Raw genomic sequence first — 17,674 nt, forward strand, 5'->3', positions numbered from 1 at the left:
TACCCTGTGAAGGTTTGACTTTAACTACAAGGGGATGCTGAAGCAGGAGAAGGATAACGTTCAGTCAGAACCATAAAGATGAGCGTGGCCACAGACTGCCCAAGCCTGCATGGCTGTTTAGCATCTAAGCAACACTGTAACTAATACAACCCAGTGTTTGCTAAGTCGCTCATGGCCACACATTCATCATTAGCTTTCACATTAAATGTGTTGTTTAATTTTGTGCCAAGTAAAAGGCACCGTTTCTCTCTGTAGCTTTCTTTCAGCCTGAGCACTTAGCCTTTCCCATCTGCTTGCCGGACCTCTTCCTTTTTTTTTTAATTGAATATTTTATTTACATTTCAGATGCCATCCCTTTTCCCCATTTCCCCTCCCTAGAAAACCCCTATCCCATGCCCCCTCTTTCCCTTTTTGCTTTTATACAGTCTTTTAAAAATGTTAATCAAAGGCTTTATAAGTTTGGAAATGCTCAATCAGAAGTATAACCCAATACCCAACCTAGATATATCAGCTATCTTTGACTGGCAGAGACACATGAACAACTGCCTCCATATCCCTCCCCCCTTTCTCTCTCTTTGTCTCTCTCATCACCTAGCTTCTCCTCTCCTTCTTCTCCTCCTCTCCTTACTCCTTCTCTTCCTCTCAGTACTTCTCCCACCTTAGTTCCTCCTACATATCACCCTTCCTGTTAAAAATAAAACTTTTCTCTCAAAATACAATTAGAGCATAATTATGCCAATTTGTACCAGTGAGGTACAAGATAGTCCTAATACCCAGTCCATCATTTTGTTGACTAACCAGAACCTCTGTCATCTCTCCTAACTAAAACACTTAGTTCTGAGCTGGACCTCTTCCTATGACAGGGTGCCCCTGCTTAGTTATTTCTGAATAAGAACTCATTTTGTTATTTCAAGCTCTTTTTCCATGTCAGAGTCCCATCCTCCAGCTCACTCTTACCCTCATGGGTCAGTGCGGCCTCAGTCCAACCTGTTACTCCTGACCGCTTCTGATCCAGTTCTAGAACATTCTCTCTAGCTCTCTAGCTCCTCCGCTTAACAGCCCCTCCTCCAAGTGAGCTCCACGCACCAACCGTTTCTTTGCATTTGAAAATTAAAACAATAACACTGCATTTAGGGGCTTACAAAGACAAAAGTCAGTAGTGGAGACCTGGACAAATAATCTGTTTTTAAAGGCTGTCTCCGGGACAAGACTGTATAGCTTACAATGGGCCACCTAAATGCACTGTCTCTCATTTATACCGTGAGTTTCGTGTTACTAGGTTGTTCAGTGGAGAAGTTAGAAAGTTTAATTTGGACAGAACAACAAGTTTAAAGACTTTCCTTCTCCCTGGCTCCTCCCTGTGGTCAGCACAATTGCACACTTGTGTTGACTTTGTTAACTGAAGATTTCACCTCTCGGCGGATGTTTGCTTATATTTATGGAACGTTCACCAAAAACATTGAGGTTGTACTTTCTCCCTTTGTGCTAATTCTAGGCTGTTAAAGAGCCTGCCCTATGTAGAGGTAATCAGTCTCTGGGTTTTGTGAGGGTGAGGAGATTTTTTTTTTTTAATGGAGTGTTGTCCCTTTAAATTCTGCAAGTGAACTTGGCTAAGGAAGACCAACAGCTCAAGGTCCAGCCCCTAGAAGAGAGAATAGCTCCAGACTCTCCATCCCCAGGCTTGGCAACAGCACGGCTGTGCCAGCTTGTCCTGGCAGGCTCCTGCAGCATGGCAGTAAAGCTCTGGACCTTCCTGCTGGGGTTTGGGCTCAGCTGGGTTTGGCCAGCTTCTGCCCACCGGAAACTCCTGCTATTGCTCCTGGATGGTTTCCGCTCAGACTACATCAGTGAGGATGCCCTGGCATCCTTGCCTGGTTTCAGAGAAATTGTGAGCAGAGGAGTCAAAGTGGATTATTTGACTCCAGACTTCCCCAGCCTCTCCTATCCCAATTACTACACCCTCATGACCGGTGAGTACCTACCACGTCTGCCTCTTAGACGGGAGGATACAGCTAGTGCCTGTCACTGGGAATCTTAATGTTCATATGTCCTTAATCCCTTGGGACATCCAAGATAGGCAAGAGTCTATGTTCCCAACTAACAGTTTCATTTTGTCTCGCTTTTGTTTTTACACAAATGTCCTCCCAAGGACCTATTTCAGACTGTCTGTAAAGAGAAGAGATGCTAACGTCAATATACAGAATTTGGAGATCTTTTTAAAAACGTGGTTATTGTTGTTTGTTTCACAGATAAAATTCTAGATAACTTCACATTTTCTAAGTTCAGGGTGTAGAAGATGGACAGGTCCCCGTGTATCTATCCCAAATTTCTCTGTCCCTTCACTGCGGTCTGGGTTCTTGCAGGCTGACTTATCAGTGTGTAAGACTGTGACGATCACTCTCAGGATCCCTCCACAGGAACGTTTGCTTCTAGACAGCTTGGAGGGGGCTCTGTAAGTCTTCTTCAGCAATGTCACTTTCTGCTTTGGCCTTTTGGGGTCAGGTAAAATGATACAGAGACAAGTAATTTTTGCCATGGAAGTCAGATTGTCCAGCATCTATGAAACGGAAGTTAAGCAGAAAGTGAGTGCAAACCCCCAGCGAAATGGACAGAATCCCAGCTGCTTGTCTGGGGAAAGTGGATTTGGCTAAAGACGATCTTCCTCCATCTGGAATTGCCAGGCCACCAAAGGTGATTCCTGAGGATTGAGCCTGTTCACTTGGTATCTGCAGCCTTTTCCGCTAATGTGGGTTGGTTCCCTATGAAACCAGCAAAAGGCTGTCAGATTTTTTGGCCAGCTATCCAGGACAACCAAGAAGGCAACGATTGCTGGCTATACAGGACTTCACTGTGTGCTCTGAACCTAGGGAGAACTTTGAAATGATGTTATCAGATAAGACCCGAGACCCGTGACATCTCCTTATATAGCTTTACAGAGCTCCACAGCCAAAGGAGTCTGAAGGGATCTTTAGCTGTGTGATCCAGCCAGAGGAACAATCCACTATATGACAGTAACAGAAAAGGGGCCATGAACCTCGCATTTCTGTCTTGTATGGGTGCCCTAGGTACTCACAAAGTAACCATGCATTGACTCCTCCAGTGAAAGGGAATCTATACTTTGTGATTTTTACCTTTATGAGAATTAGAAATGAAGATATGGGGGAGAGAAAAAAATCAAGCTGCACACAAGCAAGGAATTTGTTTGCTATCCAACCGTAACAAGCAAACCAGTCTCTTAGATAAACAGTTAACAAAAGACTCTCTGGTCTTCCTTTGGCCCGCGTCTCCATGCTCACTCACTAGCTCACTGGGAAACAGTTTGCAGGCTTCTGGGTTACACATAGATGTAATTGTGTGTCCCAACCCGGTTCTCCGTGGGGCGTTTCACATACACTAGCCACCCCTTCTCTGGTTGTCTTTCAGAGCCTGCCGGGAGACACAATTCACAAGCTGTCACGTGCAGCTTTTCCCATTACAGTGGATAATGAACAAGATCCAGCTTATGAAGGCAGACTCCAATAAGTCAAAAGGAACCATTGCAAACCCCACATAGACACGGAGCCAATGACATGGACGATTGTTTTTCAGACCCACATGCCTGACATGGCTCAAGTACACATTTGCACAAAGGCTCTGTCAATCAAACACACACCTTTTCAGGCTATTGGTCTCTACGGGTTATGGGCCATACTAAGCAATCCTGTAAATATAGCACAATCTCAGGCTGTGTGTCTTTGTAGTCTCGAAAAAATAAAACTATCCCATGGGGGGAGACTCTAGCTCCAAGCATACAAAGATCTCATCCTAATTCTGACAAGCCTGAGGAAGCCACATACCTTCTTCCATCAATAGATTTTCCGACGGTAAATATATCATCTGATTTGAAAGTCGGTTCTTCTATTTGTTTTTAGAAGGGATGCTGTACGTAAGCTGTGGGCAGCAAGACTTGTGTTTATGTACAACTGTCTTTGCGTATGATTCATCTTGCACCTGAAGAGTAAACTCATGGTGTGGGGGGAGACTTTTCAGACCATGAAATCTACCTATATCGTTTTTACTGACCTAGAACTGACTGAAGATAAATTTAGACTATTTTTCTGCAAAACAAAATTATATTTATATTTTTCCCTTGATGTTGAGAAATCCCACTTGTGCTTATAAGGAAGAATATATTCATTGAGAATTCTATTTAAACATATGGTTTAGCACTTGAGTGTTTTATAAACCAACACAATTGTTAGGTAGATCATTTGGTACCAAAAGGTAGGCTGTTTGGATTTCCCAGAATTCATGAGAGAAACCATTTTTGCTTCATTACACTGATTAGTGCTCATAAGACCAAAAGCCCTTGGTATTTTTTCATTTCACATAACGAGGGATAATGAGTTATTGGAGGAAACTATTGCTGGCTCTGGAGTCAGAGGCATTTCTTGGAGTCCCAGCAGGAAGAATCTTCTGACAATCCTCTGATGACCTTCGGCTTCTGAGTCCTCGACCGCAGCCCAAAATGAGATGAGCTGCCAGGTCTAGATCTCACCAGGGTTTCAGGTCCTACTGGATGCAGACATGGAAGTGAGCAGCTCATGGGAGTTCAGGATGCTAGGACTGGAGCCGTCTGTTGTTTAGATGTCGTGTGTGCTGGAGAGACTTGGTCCCCCATGCAGTTATGCTGAGAAACACTGTGAAAGCTTTCGGAGATAAGGACAACTGGGAAGTCCTCAGGTCATTGCAGGGACCTGTTCCCAGGAGAGAAACTAGTGTAGTTCTCAGGCAATCTATGAGTCCTCACAAGATTGACTTATCATAGAAACTTAATAACCTGACCTCTGGATAGTCTCTGGATTTCTATTGTGAGAGACGATTTATTTCTTCCATGTGTTCTCTTGCTGTGATGCCATGTGCCATCAGGGCTTCAACAAAGGCCAAATCAATGGAACCACCCAGTCCCAGGCTTACAACTTCCAGAACCAAAGCAAACAAGCTAATGTTCTTTATAAAGTCTTCAGCCTCGGACATTTCATAACAGTGACATAAACCAGATGAATACAACCTTCTAGGGAGGCTTTCATATAGAAATTGACAAATGGCCAAGATTTTTCTAGAGACCGAAAATTTTAGAGCAGTCAATGAATAGAGACGAATAAAGAAACTTATTTGTAAGCAACTTCAGAGATTGTCCAGCCCCATCCAACATGGAGAAGCCACTGCGTGGATTCGTTGCCCCTCCCCCAAGATGTTTTCAACAGGACAAATGTGAACAAAATTCTGGTAGTAATTAAGAAGATCGACCAATCGATTGCTGTAATCACTGAGTCTTAAAACAAGTCCTTTCACCAAGGAGGTTTACACTTAGCCTGAGGAAAAGAGGGGCTCAGAGAACAGAGATCTACTAATAATTCTAAATTGTATCACAGTGGGTTGTGAACTCAGTTGTCCACACTCTGCCCAAATTGTAATAGACATTCTAGTGCACACTGCCCCAGAATGTAACTGTGTTTGTAAACAAGGTCTTTAAAGAGTAACGGTTAGGTGGTGGCTGGAGAGACGGCTCAGTGGTTAAGAGCACTGGCTGCTCTTCCAGAGGTCCCAGGTTCAATTCCAGAACCCACATGGCAGCTGACAACTATCAGTAACTCCAGTTCCCAGAGATCTGACACCTTCACACAGACACACATGCAGACAAAACACCAATGCACATAAAGTAAGAATAAATTAATAATAATAATAATAATAATAATATGTTAAGATGAAGGGTTAGGGTAAGGTTCCTTTACACTATGACTAGTGTTCTCATAAGAAAAGAAAGAGATGCCAGGTGTATGGTGTGCATCGAGAAAGGGCCAGGTTACAACACAGCAAGGAAAAATTCAAAGAGAGGAACTTCAGAAGAAACCAAACCCACCGTCTCTTTATTCTAGTTCACACTGTTAAAGCCACTCAGCCTGGAGTATTTTGCTGTGGCATTCTGTTGGGGTGTGAGCCTGTGAGGTCAGGGGGGGAGAGGAAACCTGGGTGAATCCAAACAGAAAGCGTCAAGAAGTAGTTACTTGAGATGCTATAAAGGTCAGAAAGGAGAATTTCCTTCCAGTCACAGTAGCATAGAGAAATAGTTTTGTTGGCACTGAACCATGTAGCCCAGGTTAGCTCTGAGGCCATCTTCTTCTTGCCTCAGCCCTCTTCCTTGGTGTTAGGATTACAGATATGCACCATCATGCCTGGTGAGAAAGCAACATGATACGCAGATCTGGGCTGGGCAAACAGGCAGTAGCATGGCTTATGTGGTTACGTCTGCGTTTCTGCATAGTCTTTCTGAAGTTCAGTGCGTGTGGATCAAGTTAATGTTAGTTAAAATGCAACCGCAGTTTAAAGGTGGTTAGAGTACATCCTGTTTGAGCTCCTTTCACTGGGGGCCTTTCTGGAAGGTGAGAGTTTCTTTGGTGGGCAAACTCACATATGATTTGGTGGATTTCACATAAAAATCAAGGGAGGGAAATAGAGTAAGTTATTCAATTCAGGTCATGGGTCAGAGAAAATTCTACCCAGTGTCAGGAGCACTTGTTTGTTACGTTTTTGAAACTTCTGGTTAAGACATTGGGGTGCTGCAGAAATGCCCAGAGTAGCTGGTAAGCTGGTCTAGAATTTTAGCTTCATCTAAAAAATGTCTGCCAAGATAAGAAAACATGCCAAAATGATGATTTCTATGCTTTAAAACAGTAAACAAGAAACAAGGAGGGGGTGGGGGTGAGTATTTTGCTCTAAGGACCTCAGAATGCCAGCAGGAGTGTGGACTAAGGATAAAGATCAGAGGTGAGTCCCAGGACAAAGGTTGAGGTGTCAGGATGGGCCCAGGAGGTAGCAATAATCTTCCTGCCTAACAGCGCGTTCATAAATCCTTTGCTGGATTCAAAGCAAAAGCCAGGATATTAACTGCCCCGAAATTAGTGTTTGTGCCAGTGTGTTTCCTCTCACACACCCCAAAATTGTATGTGATACAAATTCTCACCAGGTATCAAGGTCACAACGTTCTACGGTAACACACTGCAAGGCGAGGCGGGCTTCCCTACACTTTAAAGAAAACTCCCGAAGTAAATTAAAACCAGCCGTTACTTGGGCCAACGGAAATCAGTGCAGGAAGTACTTAAACAATTATGTTTTTGAGAAAAGCACAGGTTCCCAGGGTATTGCAGAATTCAAGCTGTTGTGGGGGTAGGGCACGATCCCCATGAACCTCTACCCTCTGCAGGGAGATGAAGCTTCTTTCTCCTCTCTGCTCTGGAACTCAGCATTGACACAAAACACTAAGCCCGCCCTCGTGTTAACAGATTTAGATACCTCCACTAGTAAGTGTTCTGTACTTGGGCATCTTTCTCCTATACCAACCCCTTAAGCTTCTGTTTTCACGGGTGACATCAAAGTGGTCTAGACTCCACTCCTCACTTTGGAGTCTTGCGCAGTCCAACATTTGACACACCTCCTTGACAGCCCATCTGGGTGCCGAAATGCCCCGCCCCTGATCTAGCTACTTCCTCTTTCTTGTTCATTGACTCCTCCTTGGTCCTTTCTCCTGGCTCTTCCTCATCCCCCTGATCCCTCGCTCTCACAGCCTGAGTCAGCCGCACTTACAAGGCGCATGCCCAAACTGTTTCTTCCATCTCTGTTGCCAGTAACTGTTGGAAACCACACCTGTGGTTTTTGCCTAGAGTCGCTTCCCCGCTCTGGCTATTCTGCTTTCTGTGTTCTGTAATCACATGATAAAACCAGAGAAGTATTTGGAAAACATGCATCTGTCTGTGTCACTCTTTGGACAAAACTTTAAAGTCATTGTCACTCCAGACTTTATTACTCTTGTGGCCAATCTGTGCATTTCTAGCATTGTGAGATGCTCCTTGGTTACTCAACAGCATGAGGTAGTGTTGGGAGATGATTTGTAACCACTGTGACATTCATGAGTTAATTCCCCAATTCCCCAGAATGTGACTTGTAAGAAAGACATCCCCTACATCGGTAATTTAGGTAAATAAGACCATTAGAACAATCCCCAATCTAATATCACTGTCTCTATATGAGGAGAAGATTGGAACTCAGACAGGTCTAATGGGAAGACCATCTAAAAGACCACAAAGAGGATGGTTATCTCAAGGCTAAAAGAGACGCCTCAGAAGAATGAACCTGGTTGATGCCTTCATCTTTGACTTCTGGCCTCTAAGTTGATTTTTTTATCAGGATATTTTCTCACAGTGTACTGTCTGGTCTTCTGTGTCAACTGACACAAGCTAGAGTCATCAGGGAGCCTCAGTTGAGGAAATATCTCCATGATATCCAGCTATAAGGCATTTGTTTTCAATTAGTGATCAATGGAGAAGGGATCAGCCCATCATGAGTGGTGCCATCCTTGGACTGGTGGTCCTGGGTTCTATAAGAAATCAGGCTGAACAAGCCGTAGAGAGCAAGCCAGTAAGCAGCATCCCTCCATGATCTCCGCATCAGCTCCTGTCTCCAGGTTCCAGCTCTGCTTTGAGTTTCTGTGCTGACTTCCTCCAGTGATGAAATATGATCTGGAAGTGTAAGCTGAATTAACCCTTTCCTCCCCAGCTTGCTTTTTGGTCATGGTGTTCTTTTCATCACAGTAATAGAAACCCTAATAAGACATACAGCAGCAGAAATGTAACTAGAACAAAGGTCTTACTTATCTTCAAAACAAGGCATCTTTGTGGGTACTGGGGACTAGAACTTGAATCTATATTTTTGAAGGATAACTATGACACATGGTAGAGTACAAAGAGTGAAGGATTTTCTACAAAAAGTAGGGTTGGTCTTAGTTACTCTTCTATTCCTGTGAGGGAACACCATGACCAAGGCAATTCTTAATTTTTTAAAGCATTTAATGGGGGCTTGCTTAAAGTTTTAAAGGGTCAGTCAGTTATCATTATGGTGGGGAGCATAGCAGCATGTAGGGAGGCATGGTGTTGGAGAAGGAGCTGACAACTTTACATCTTGATCCACAGGTAGTAGACAGACAGACAGACACAGACACACACACACACACACACACACACACACACACACACACGAGAGAGAGAGAGAGAGAGAGAGAGAGAGAGAGAGAGAGAGAGTGTGACAGAGAGACAGAGAGAAATAAAATCAGAGACACAGAGAGAAAGACAGAGGCTGGGCTTAGCATGGGCTTTTGAAACATCAGAGCCTATCCCCAGTGACACACTTCCTCCAACAAAGCCACACCTCCTAGTCCTTTCCAAACAGTTCACTAACTGGGGACTAAGTGTGTAAACATGTGAACCTATGTGAGCTGTTCTCATTCAAACCACCACCACCACACACACACACAATTTAATCTCTTTTGACATATATTTTGACTTTTAGAATTTTATCAGCTTTAAGTTTTAATTTTTTAAAAGTAGAATGGACAAAGTAAAAATTAGTCAGTGGATTGAGTATAAAGACAGAATGAAAGTGTATGTGTGTTAAATTAGCATTATTATAGCTGTGCACATTATACAAGCTGTCAGTGAGTTCACACTAAGTCATGCTTCAGTTAAAAGAAAATCCAAACAGTACCAGAGACATGATTAATTTCTCCATCATGAACATGGCTAGCAGAAATAACTCTGCCTCTGTCTTTCTGCACATTGGGATCCAGATTGAAGTCAAGCATCTTCTAGAAGAGACATGGAATGGACCACCAGACAGAGTTTTTAAATTAACAAGTTGGCAAGCCAAGGACAGATAAGATTCTGCACAGAATCTGACCAACCTAAGACATAAAAGCATTGCTTTTGATAATGCACATTCCATGACTGGTAAGGAAGGCTTTTTGGCAGAATGACCTAAGACAGTCTCAGTCTTGTTTATGAAATAAAAAGAGGGGGGAGAGGCAGAGAGCTTTTGAGGCTGCTTGGCAAGAATCTGACTTGGGCCAAGGACAAGGAAATGGGCTGCTTGGCAGAAATATGACATTGGCCAAGGACAAGGAAGTGAGCTTCAGGCAGGTATCTGACATTAGGCAAGAACAAAGAAGTAATTTCAGGAAGGAATCTAAATCTTAGGCTAGAACAAAGAAATAATTTTAGGCAGGAATCTAAATCTTAGGCTAGAACAAAGAAGTAGGCTTCAGACATGAAAATGACTTTGGGCTAGGACAGGGAAGTAGCTCAGATATTTTGATCATCCTGATAAGCTCTTAGAAACAATGATCACAGGAGTGTTCAAGGAATTTTTTATTGCTTTGCTTGTTCTTTGACTTTTGTGTTTATTGTCTTGCTTGTTCCTTGACTATTTGCATCTATTGTAGTGTTAGTTCCTCAACCTAGAACTGACCTTAATACTTGAATGTAATTAAAATGGTATAAAAGCAAAAAGGAGGAGGGGGGATGGGACAGAGGGGCTCTAGGGAGGGAAAATGGGGAAAGGGGATGACATCTGAAATGTAAATAAATAAAATATCCAATGAAAAATAAAAGAAGACACATGGTACTTGCATGAGAGACATGAAAACAGCAGAACAGGTGTGTTTACAATCTCTGCTCAGAGGTGGCACAAATCACACATGCTCACATTTCAGTGACTGAAGAACACATGGCCAAGCTTAATGGCAATAGTGAGGGATATACAGTCCTCCTAGACGGAAGGCCAGAAGTTGTTCTTAGTTTTAATGCAATGTGCCACAAGTACATTTAAAACAATATCAGCTGCAGTGAGAAACTTGTAGATCTTACTGCATTTTACCATCTTCGATGATGAGAGGATTTTGAAAACACCTAAAGTGCCAAAGATTTGTTTGAGTGGAATAATAAAATAACAGTTACTGTCCTATTGCTGTGAAGAGACACCATGACCACGGGAACTCTTGTAAAAATAATGTAATTGGTGGCTTGTTTACAATTTTAGAGGGTTAGTCCCATATAATCATGACGGGGAGGAGGCAGTCATGCTCTGGAGTCATGGCTGTGAGCTTTACATCTTGATCCATAGGATGGAGAGACAGAGAGAGAGAGAGAGAGAGAGAGAGAGAGAGAGAGAGAGAGAGAGATACAGAAAGAGAGAGGGAGGGAGGGAGGGAGAGAAGAGGGAGAGAGAGAAACAGAGAGACAGAGACATACAGAGACAAAGAGACAGATACAGAGAGAGAAAGGGAGGGACAGAGGGAGAGAGGGAGGGACAGAGGGAGAGAAAGAGAGGGAGGAAAGAGAGAGAGGATAACTGGGAGAGAGAGAGAAGTTAACTGTGGTCCTGCAACTTGGCAACTCCTCATCCTTTCCTAGTTCTACTAACTGGGCACCTAGCATGCAAACATATGAGCCTATAGGGACCATTCTCATTCAAACCACCACACAGACCAAACCAGGAGATAACCTAAAGTGGAAAATGGAGGAACTTAATTTAACAACACGCAGACAGATGCCTGGACCTGGAAAGAAGTGGGTGTTATTGGGAGTTACAGGGTCTTGACCATTTCCATAGAAAAAATGAGTTTATAATTTAAGTATTATAAGATACACAGAGAGACTTTTAAGTAGAAAGTTAAATTTGAGCCAGATAACCAAAGAAAATCCACCAATAAAGAGTGTGGCAATAGGAAGCCATGACAGACTAAGAGAAACCACTGTGAGTAAGACAGAAGAAGAGCCGTTACAGGCACTGGCCACTCGGGTCAGAGGGACACAGAGAGATGAATTTGTAAGTTTACTTACCTGTGACTGGCAGAAGTTTTTGAAAACCCAGGAAAGGGTAACGCGGTGAGCTCTCCACTCCATTTTCCCTTCAATGGATAAACACCCATTCTTTGTGAAGAGTCAAATTTGAAGACACCCTTTGAGGAAGGATTTTCTGACGCACTGAGGAGCAGATAGGAAAGCACTGAAGGGAAGGGAACTTGAGGAGGTTCCAAGGTGGAGAGCTGTTCTCTCTGCCTTCCACACATCTGATGGAGGTCTCATAAACACAACTCTCATGCATCTTCCTGTCTGAGGGAACTTTAACTTGTCCTACTTATTTTCTAAAGACACCTAAGAGCATCTATCTCCCCACACTCCAGAGTAAAACGGCTGTGTTTGTAACGAGACTGGTGAAGCTGCTGAAAGCCCACTGGGCAGGTGAAGTGTGGGCAAGAGAAGCCCTAAAGAGCTCTAGCCAACTTATGCCTTCAAGGCGGGATGTGGTGGGGGAAGTGTTGTAAGCATTTACAAGAAATACTGTCTCCTGGCACATCATTATTTAAGCTTCCATCAGGGACCTCCTCACACTGAAGTACCACTTTTCAAAAGGCATGTTTCTCTTGGCCCCTGGTGATGAGAGGGGGCTCTTACACTTGTATAGCAGTGGTCTGCTAGAAACTTGTTCCCATAAGGAGGGATTGGTGAGGTAGTGGGGAAGGCCTTAAAAATGTGGTGAAAGCTTTTGATTACAATAACAACAGGCCTTTTTTATCCCCCAGAAGATTCATCCAAATGGAACCCTTGTGGTCTACAAACCATGGCGGTTCTAGCCCTGGTCTTGCTTGCCCCAGTCCATCCCATTGATTGATAGGACCACATGCCTTTTCCTAAGGCTTCTGGGAGTTTGGTTATACTACTCTGTTCTCAGGAGCTGCCTCATATTGAAATCCTGTGCCAAAAAGGAATAAAAGTAACTTGAAATTAATTTGGAGGGAACCTGATTCACCAAGTTAACATTTCTTTCAGAGACCCTTTAGCAACACCTACTCAAATTGCAGTGTCTCCTTGGGTGAATAGGGGCTATTGTATCCTCGATCTAAATAGGCAGGCACCTGGGCGGGTCTGAAGTTCAGGTCCTATGTATAGCACTTGACTATTGCTGGGCACTTTTCTTAATTGTAACCAATACGTATCTTCAGTCCTTTCGAGAACCAGGAAAGAAAATCCAATAGACAGGTCTTAGAGTGATGTGTCAGCGGACATTGAGACAAAGAGCTGCGCACGCTGGAATTATAAATGCACTGTGGTTTGGAATATGGCAGACAGTCTGTCCATGCATGTCTTTGAGAGGAAGCACCTCTGCAGATGCCCAGTCTGTGGCAGGCTTGGCAATCATGGGAATGTATGCAAGCATCCGTGACAGACATACAACTGGTGTGCTTTGGGTGGTTAAGGGATTGGACCGGGTACTCTAGCCGGTCACTGTCAGCTGTGAGTAGACTTGTCTACTCATCCTAGTGTGTCTAGCTAGAGTGACCCATTTGGGACATGTTGGTAGGCCACAGAGGGTCCAGGAATGAGGGTCCAGGAATGGGAGTCTCGGGTCAAGTCTCTCCTCCTGATCTTGCCACAGTTAGCTGAGATTTTGGATAAGTCACACTATTTTGATATAGTCCTGTGTCTGAGCAGATTACCAACTATGCATTCGTGACTGCCAGGTGTGTGCTAGGGATGATATAGGTGTCCGAAGACTAGTAGTGAGACTCCAAGGAGCGCCTGAGGCTCAGAGGAGTCAGGGTTGTGGGTGTGCTAGCTAGCTTTATGTTAATTCTACACTGCCTACAGTCATTTTGGACGAGGAAGCCTCAACTGAAAACAATGCCTACACCAGACTGGCATGTGGGAAAGCCTGTAGGGATTTATTTTTTTAAAAATTAATGATTGGTGTAGGATGGCCCACTGTGGGTGGTGCCATCCCAAAGCAGGATGTCCTGTGTTCTATTAGACAGCAATCTGCTCCAGAGAGCATCATCCTCTCATAGCTTCTACATCAGCTCCTGGTTCCTGCCCTGTTCATGTTTGTGGCTCACTTCCCCCAGGGATATGGGACTGTAAGCAGAAATAAACTTTACTGCCTGAATTGCTTCCCATCATGGTGATTTTGTTTTCTGTTTGCTTTCTGTTTCATTGTTGTTTTGTTTTACTTTGTTTTTTTTTTTTTCTTCATATTTTTCATAGCAATAGAAAGCCTAGCTAAAACCAGGGAGATGACAACCCATGAGGTTTTGCATCCTTTGTTTTGATCACAGTACCTTGACCTGCTTCATGCATTCTATTTGCTGAATCTCTCAGTGCCGATGGGCTATGACAAAGATTCTGGGCCGAGGAAGCGGGGACCACAGCAAAGGTCCCCATATCATAGTCATAGTGGTCCAGGCACCCCCAAAACTCACCTAAGAGACTTCTGAAACATGTTCTCTTCTTCCAGACATTCCACACAAATCAAACAAACTCACCGGCTCCGTTCATGTCTACCTTTCTATGAAAAAGGATCTGTATGTTTAAACACTTGTCTTTCACAGGTGGACCTGAGAAAACATTCTGCTTTAATGCTTGAAGGCAAAAATCCTAAACAAACGGTGCTTTGGATAAAACCTGTAATTCTGTATTCATCAATCACTCACTACCACAGTCTGGCAGCCTGTGACACACTTTCCAAATCCCTGCCACCTCTTTGTGCTAGCCCAGACAGATGAAACATGCATTAAAGGAGATTATTAATCACATTCACCCTACTACCCCCGACAATGTGAACTTGGACACCTGCTTTCATCTCTGGATATTGGTTTCTATTAATTGTAAAGTAAAGATAGCCTACACATCTTCATGCCTGAGCCAGTGGAGGTTGTACTGACTTGGAGGTAGGATGTGGGAGGGCATAAGAACCTTTGAGAAGACACTAAGGCTACATTCTTGGCTTCAACAGCCTCTAGAAAATGTTGCAAAGTCACTGGGCCATATATTTCCCAAACTCTGTGATGTGTGTACCTAAGTGATGAGTAATTTAAAACCTTTTTATACGTGGTCCTCCATCTCAGGTCAATTCTGCTCCTTGGTGTTAAGTCAACCTCTCTCCTTTACTCTGTCTATCCAGGTCTACCAGGAAGCAGGAGACAGCAAACAGTATCAGTAAAGAACAATCAGAGACTATAAAAGACTTCTTGTGTATTCAAGTTTTGTATCTTCCCTCCATGTGTACCACATACATGGAAACCACAAACACATATACATTTTTTAAAAAATCACATAAGGTTGATAAAACACACACACACACAGAGTGAAAGCACCTGAAGAACCCACTCAGGTTGACCCCTAACCTCCACGTGTATTTGCATGCACATGTTCTTGTGTCCCTGCACAGGCGTGCACACAAGGTCACGTCTCTCCATCCCAAAGGTGTTCTCTAGCTTAGTGAGGATGAAGCAAATTTTGTGGTTTCCTTTCCCCAGTCTACACTGCAGGTGAGTGAATGACAATGAGTCAGGGTTCAGGAGGCCCCAGGTTAATGTTACCCCATTATTCTTTGAAAACCACTGTTAAAGAGGTTTCTCCACAGACTCAATAAATAATATAATTAAAGACAGTCAATGAGTCTCCATCTTGAATACAACTTGCATTCCTCAAGTGGGTCCTTTACACTACCCCTGCAGACCAGGCTAGACCACACAGCCATCTGTGCTCTTGATCTACAACCCCTTAAAGGCATGAGTAGACAACAGGCAATCTATGCAGCTGAACCCCAGATTTGCTTGATGGAAATATTGATTCTCGTTTGTTGGGGTTTCCTGGCTCCACACCAGTAACTAGGCATCTGATTGACTCCACAGAGGCAGGCTTGCATTCTCTCTTTTTCTCTTGGTCTCTGAGATTTTGTTGTTGAGTCTCCCCTAGCCCCATTGACTGGATTCCAACCTTCTCTGGGTTGCTGTTGCTTCTTTTCTCATTCCCTGTGTGTGTAAGATGAAATTCAGGTAAGGGGGGTAGGGGGGAAGTGGAACTGTCTATCGAAGCAAGACCTGTAAGTTGAAACTCCTGAAAGCACAGTCTGAGACTCGGGAAAGTCTGAGCTGATTCGAGGGGTCCCCGGGCTTCTCACAAGGCTTAGGCTGGAGCTGTGAGATTCTCTGACTCTTAGACATCCAGGTGTCGCTGGGAGTCGCAGAAGGGCAGAGAATGGAGTCTAGGGCCTCAGGCAGGGGATAGCATCTAGCCCTCTAGCCTGGGACCAGGGAAAGGGGAGCTATGGTTTGTCCTAGTGGTGGTCGTCCTTATAGCTTGGCAGAGGCAGACTTCGTGGCAGTTGTGGCTGGGAGTACAGAGAGGCCCTTCTACTGGAGAATTAAGCTGCGGTTCTGTGCTCGAATGCCTTGTCCATGCTCCCCATGGCTGATCTTGATGAGAGAGACAGTCCATGGTTCTAAACAGTTTATTGTCTGTTCATGGTGGAAAATGGATGCAGAATGTACCATACTCATTTCTCGGGGGTGGAGGGCTGAGATTAAATACCTTTTGCAGGGAGGAATGTCTGGGAAGGGAAGCTTATTGGCTGAGCCCTCCAGGCCTCCAGCTACCTCATTAGCATTGGAGAACTCTGTTTTGGGAGTATGTGACCATAGGACACATTTCTTTTACGTGAGGAGCATGGCACGTGTTCCAGGCCAGGAATTCGGCAGGCAGCAGGGAGTCACCTAAGTCTCAGGTGTGTGCCTACAGAGTCCCGGGTCTCAACCTGCTCTACCTTACCAAACTTCCTGGCATAGTGTTATGTCCACAGTTACAAAGTAGCAATGAAAATAATCCCATTGGTTGGGGGTCACCACAGCATGAGGAACTGTATTAAAGGGCGTCAGTGTCAGGAAGGCTGAGAGCCACTGCTCTAGAAGGTCACACACTGCTTAATGTGTTTGCCTAATGCATTTTCATTCACTGCCTGAAGAATTCACTGATTCTTGATGGTGCAAACTTGTATAATTTTTTCTTCTTGCTGAGATTCTTAATTCTGGAAGGAGCCCTCTCATTTTCATTTCATAGTAGGTCCCCAAATCACAAATATATCCCCTGTATGAAGCTTGCTCCACCTTCTTCCTATATTCTCTCTCTCTCTCTCTCTCTCTCTCTCTCTCTCTCTCTCTCTCTCTCTCTCTCTCTCTCTCTCTCTCCTTCCCTCCTTTCTTTCAGTCATTTTAGTGGAAGATGAAGCAGTATTTCCGTATGGTTTTAACTTACATTTCCCCAGTGACTGATGGTGTTTGGCACCTTTTCATGTGCTTTTGGATATTTGATAACTTCACAAGAGAACTGTCTATTTAAATCCTTTTAGCCTTTAAAAAATTAGATTGCCTTTTTAAAAGTTTTAGCTGAAGGAGCTCATTATATATTCTGGATATAATTTTTATGAGATATATGATTTTCAATCCAGGTTGTGAGCTGTCTTTTTGACTTTTTGATGGAATGTCTTGAGGTACATGCTAAATGTGAGTGAAGTTTTACTTATCAGTTTTTAGAAGTCACCATCTATACTTTTTCTGACATATTTGAGAAGTCATTGCCTAACCCCACATCACCAAGATATCCCCTGTATTTTCTTCTAATGAATTTTTATACGTTTAACGCTATTTAGGTTTGTGAATCATTGTGAACTTAAAGTGATCATAACTGTTTATTCTTAGGGTCTCAATTTTATTCTCTCTCTCTCTCTCTCTCTCTCTCTCTCTCTCTCTCTCTCTGTGTGTGTGTGTGTGTGTGTGTGTGTGTGTGTGTGTGTGTGTGTGTGTGTGTGTGTGTTTTCTTCTGCAAAGATCATGGTATTATAAACTCCATGTGGCTTTATAGTTCATTTTAAGGGCAGTATGTATAAGTCTTTCAACTTTGTTCTTTTTAAAGATTGTCTTGGTTGTTCTGAGTTTCATTCATTTAGAATAAGCTTGTCAGTTTACACCCCA

The 17,674-nt window shown here is 43.5% G+C and overlaps 1 protein-coding gene across 1 annotated transcript in view; it reads left to right on the forward strand.

Annotated features, from left to right (window-relative positions):
• The first annotated feature begins 1,570 nt into the window (after nucleotides 1-1,570).
• The window catches only part of Enpp6 (ectonucleotide pyrophosphatase/phosphodiesterase 6), a 98,154-nt gene continuing 82,050 nt past the window's right edge, over nucleotides 1,571-17,674 (forward strand). Inside the window, exon 1 of the mRNA XM_034520476.2 lies at nucleotides 1,571-1,970. Coding sequence (XP_034376367.1) covers nucleotides 1,730-1,970 — 241 coding nt within the window. The 5' untranslated portion in view covers nucleotides 1,571-1,729. The remainder of the gene's footprint in view (nucleotides 1,971-17,674) is intronic.

The sequence above is a fragment of the Arvicanthis niloticus genome, chromosome 16, assembly GCF_011762505.2.
Source record: "Arvicanthis niloticus isolate mArvNil1 chromosome 16, mArvNil1.pat.X, whole genome shotgun sequence".
Taxonomy (NCBI): domain Eukaryota; kingdom Metazoa; phylum Chordata; class Mammalia; order Rodentia; family Muridae; genus Arvicanthis; species Arvicanthis niloticus.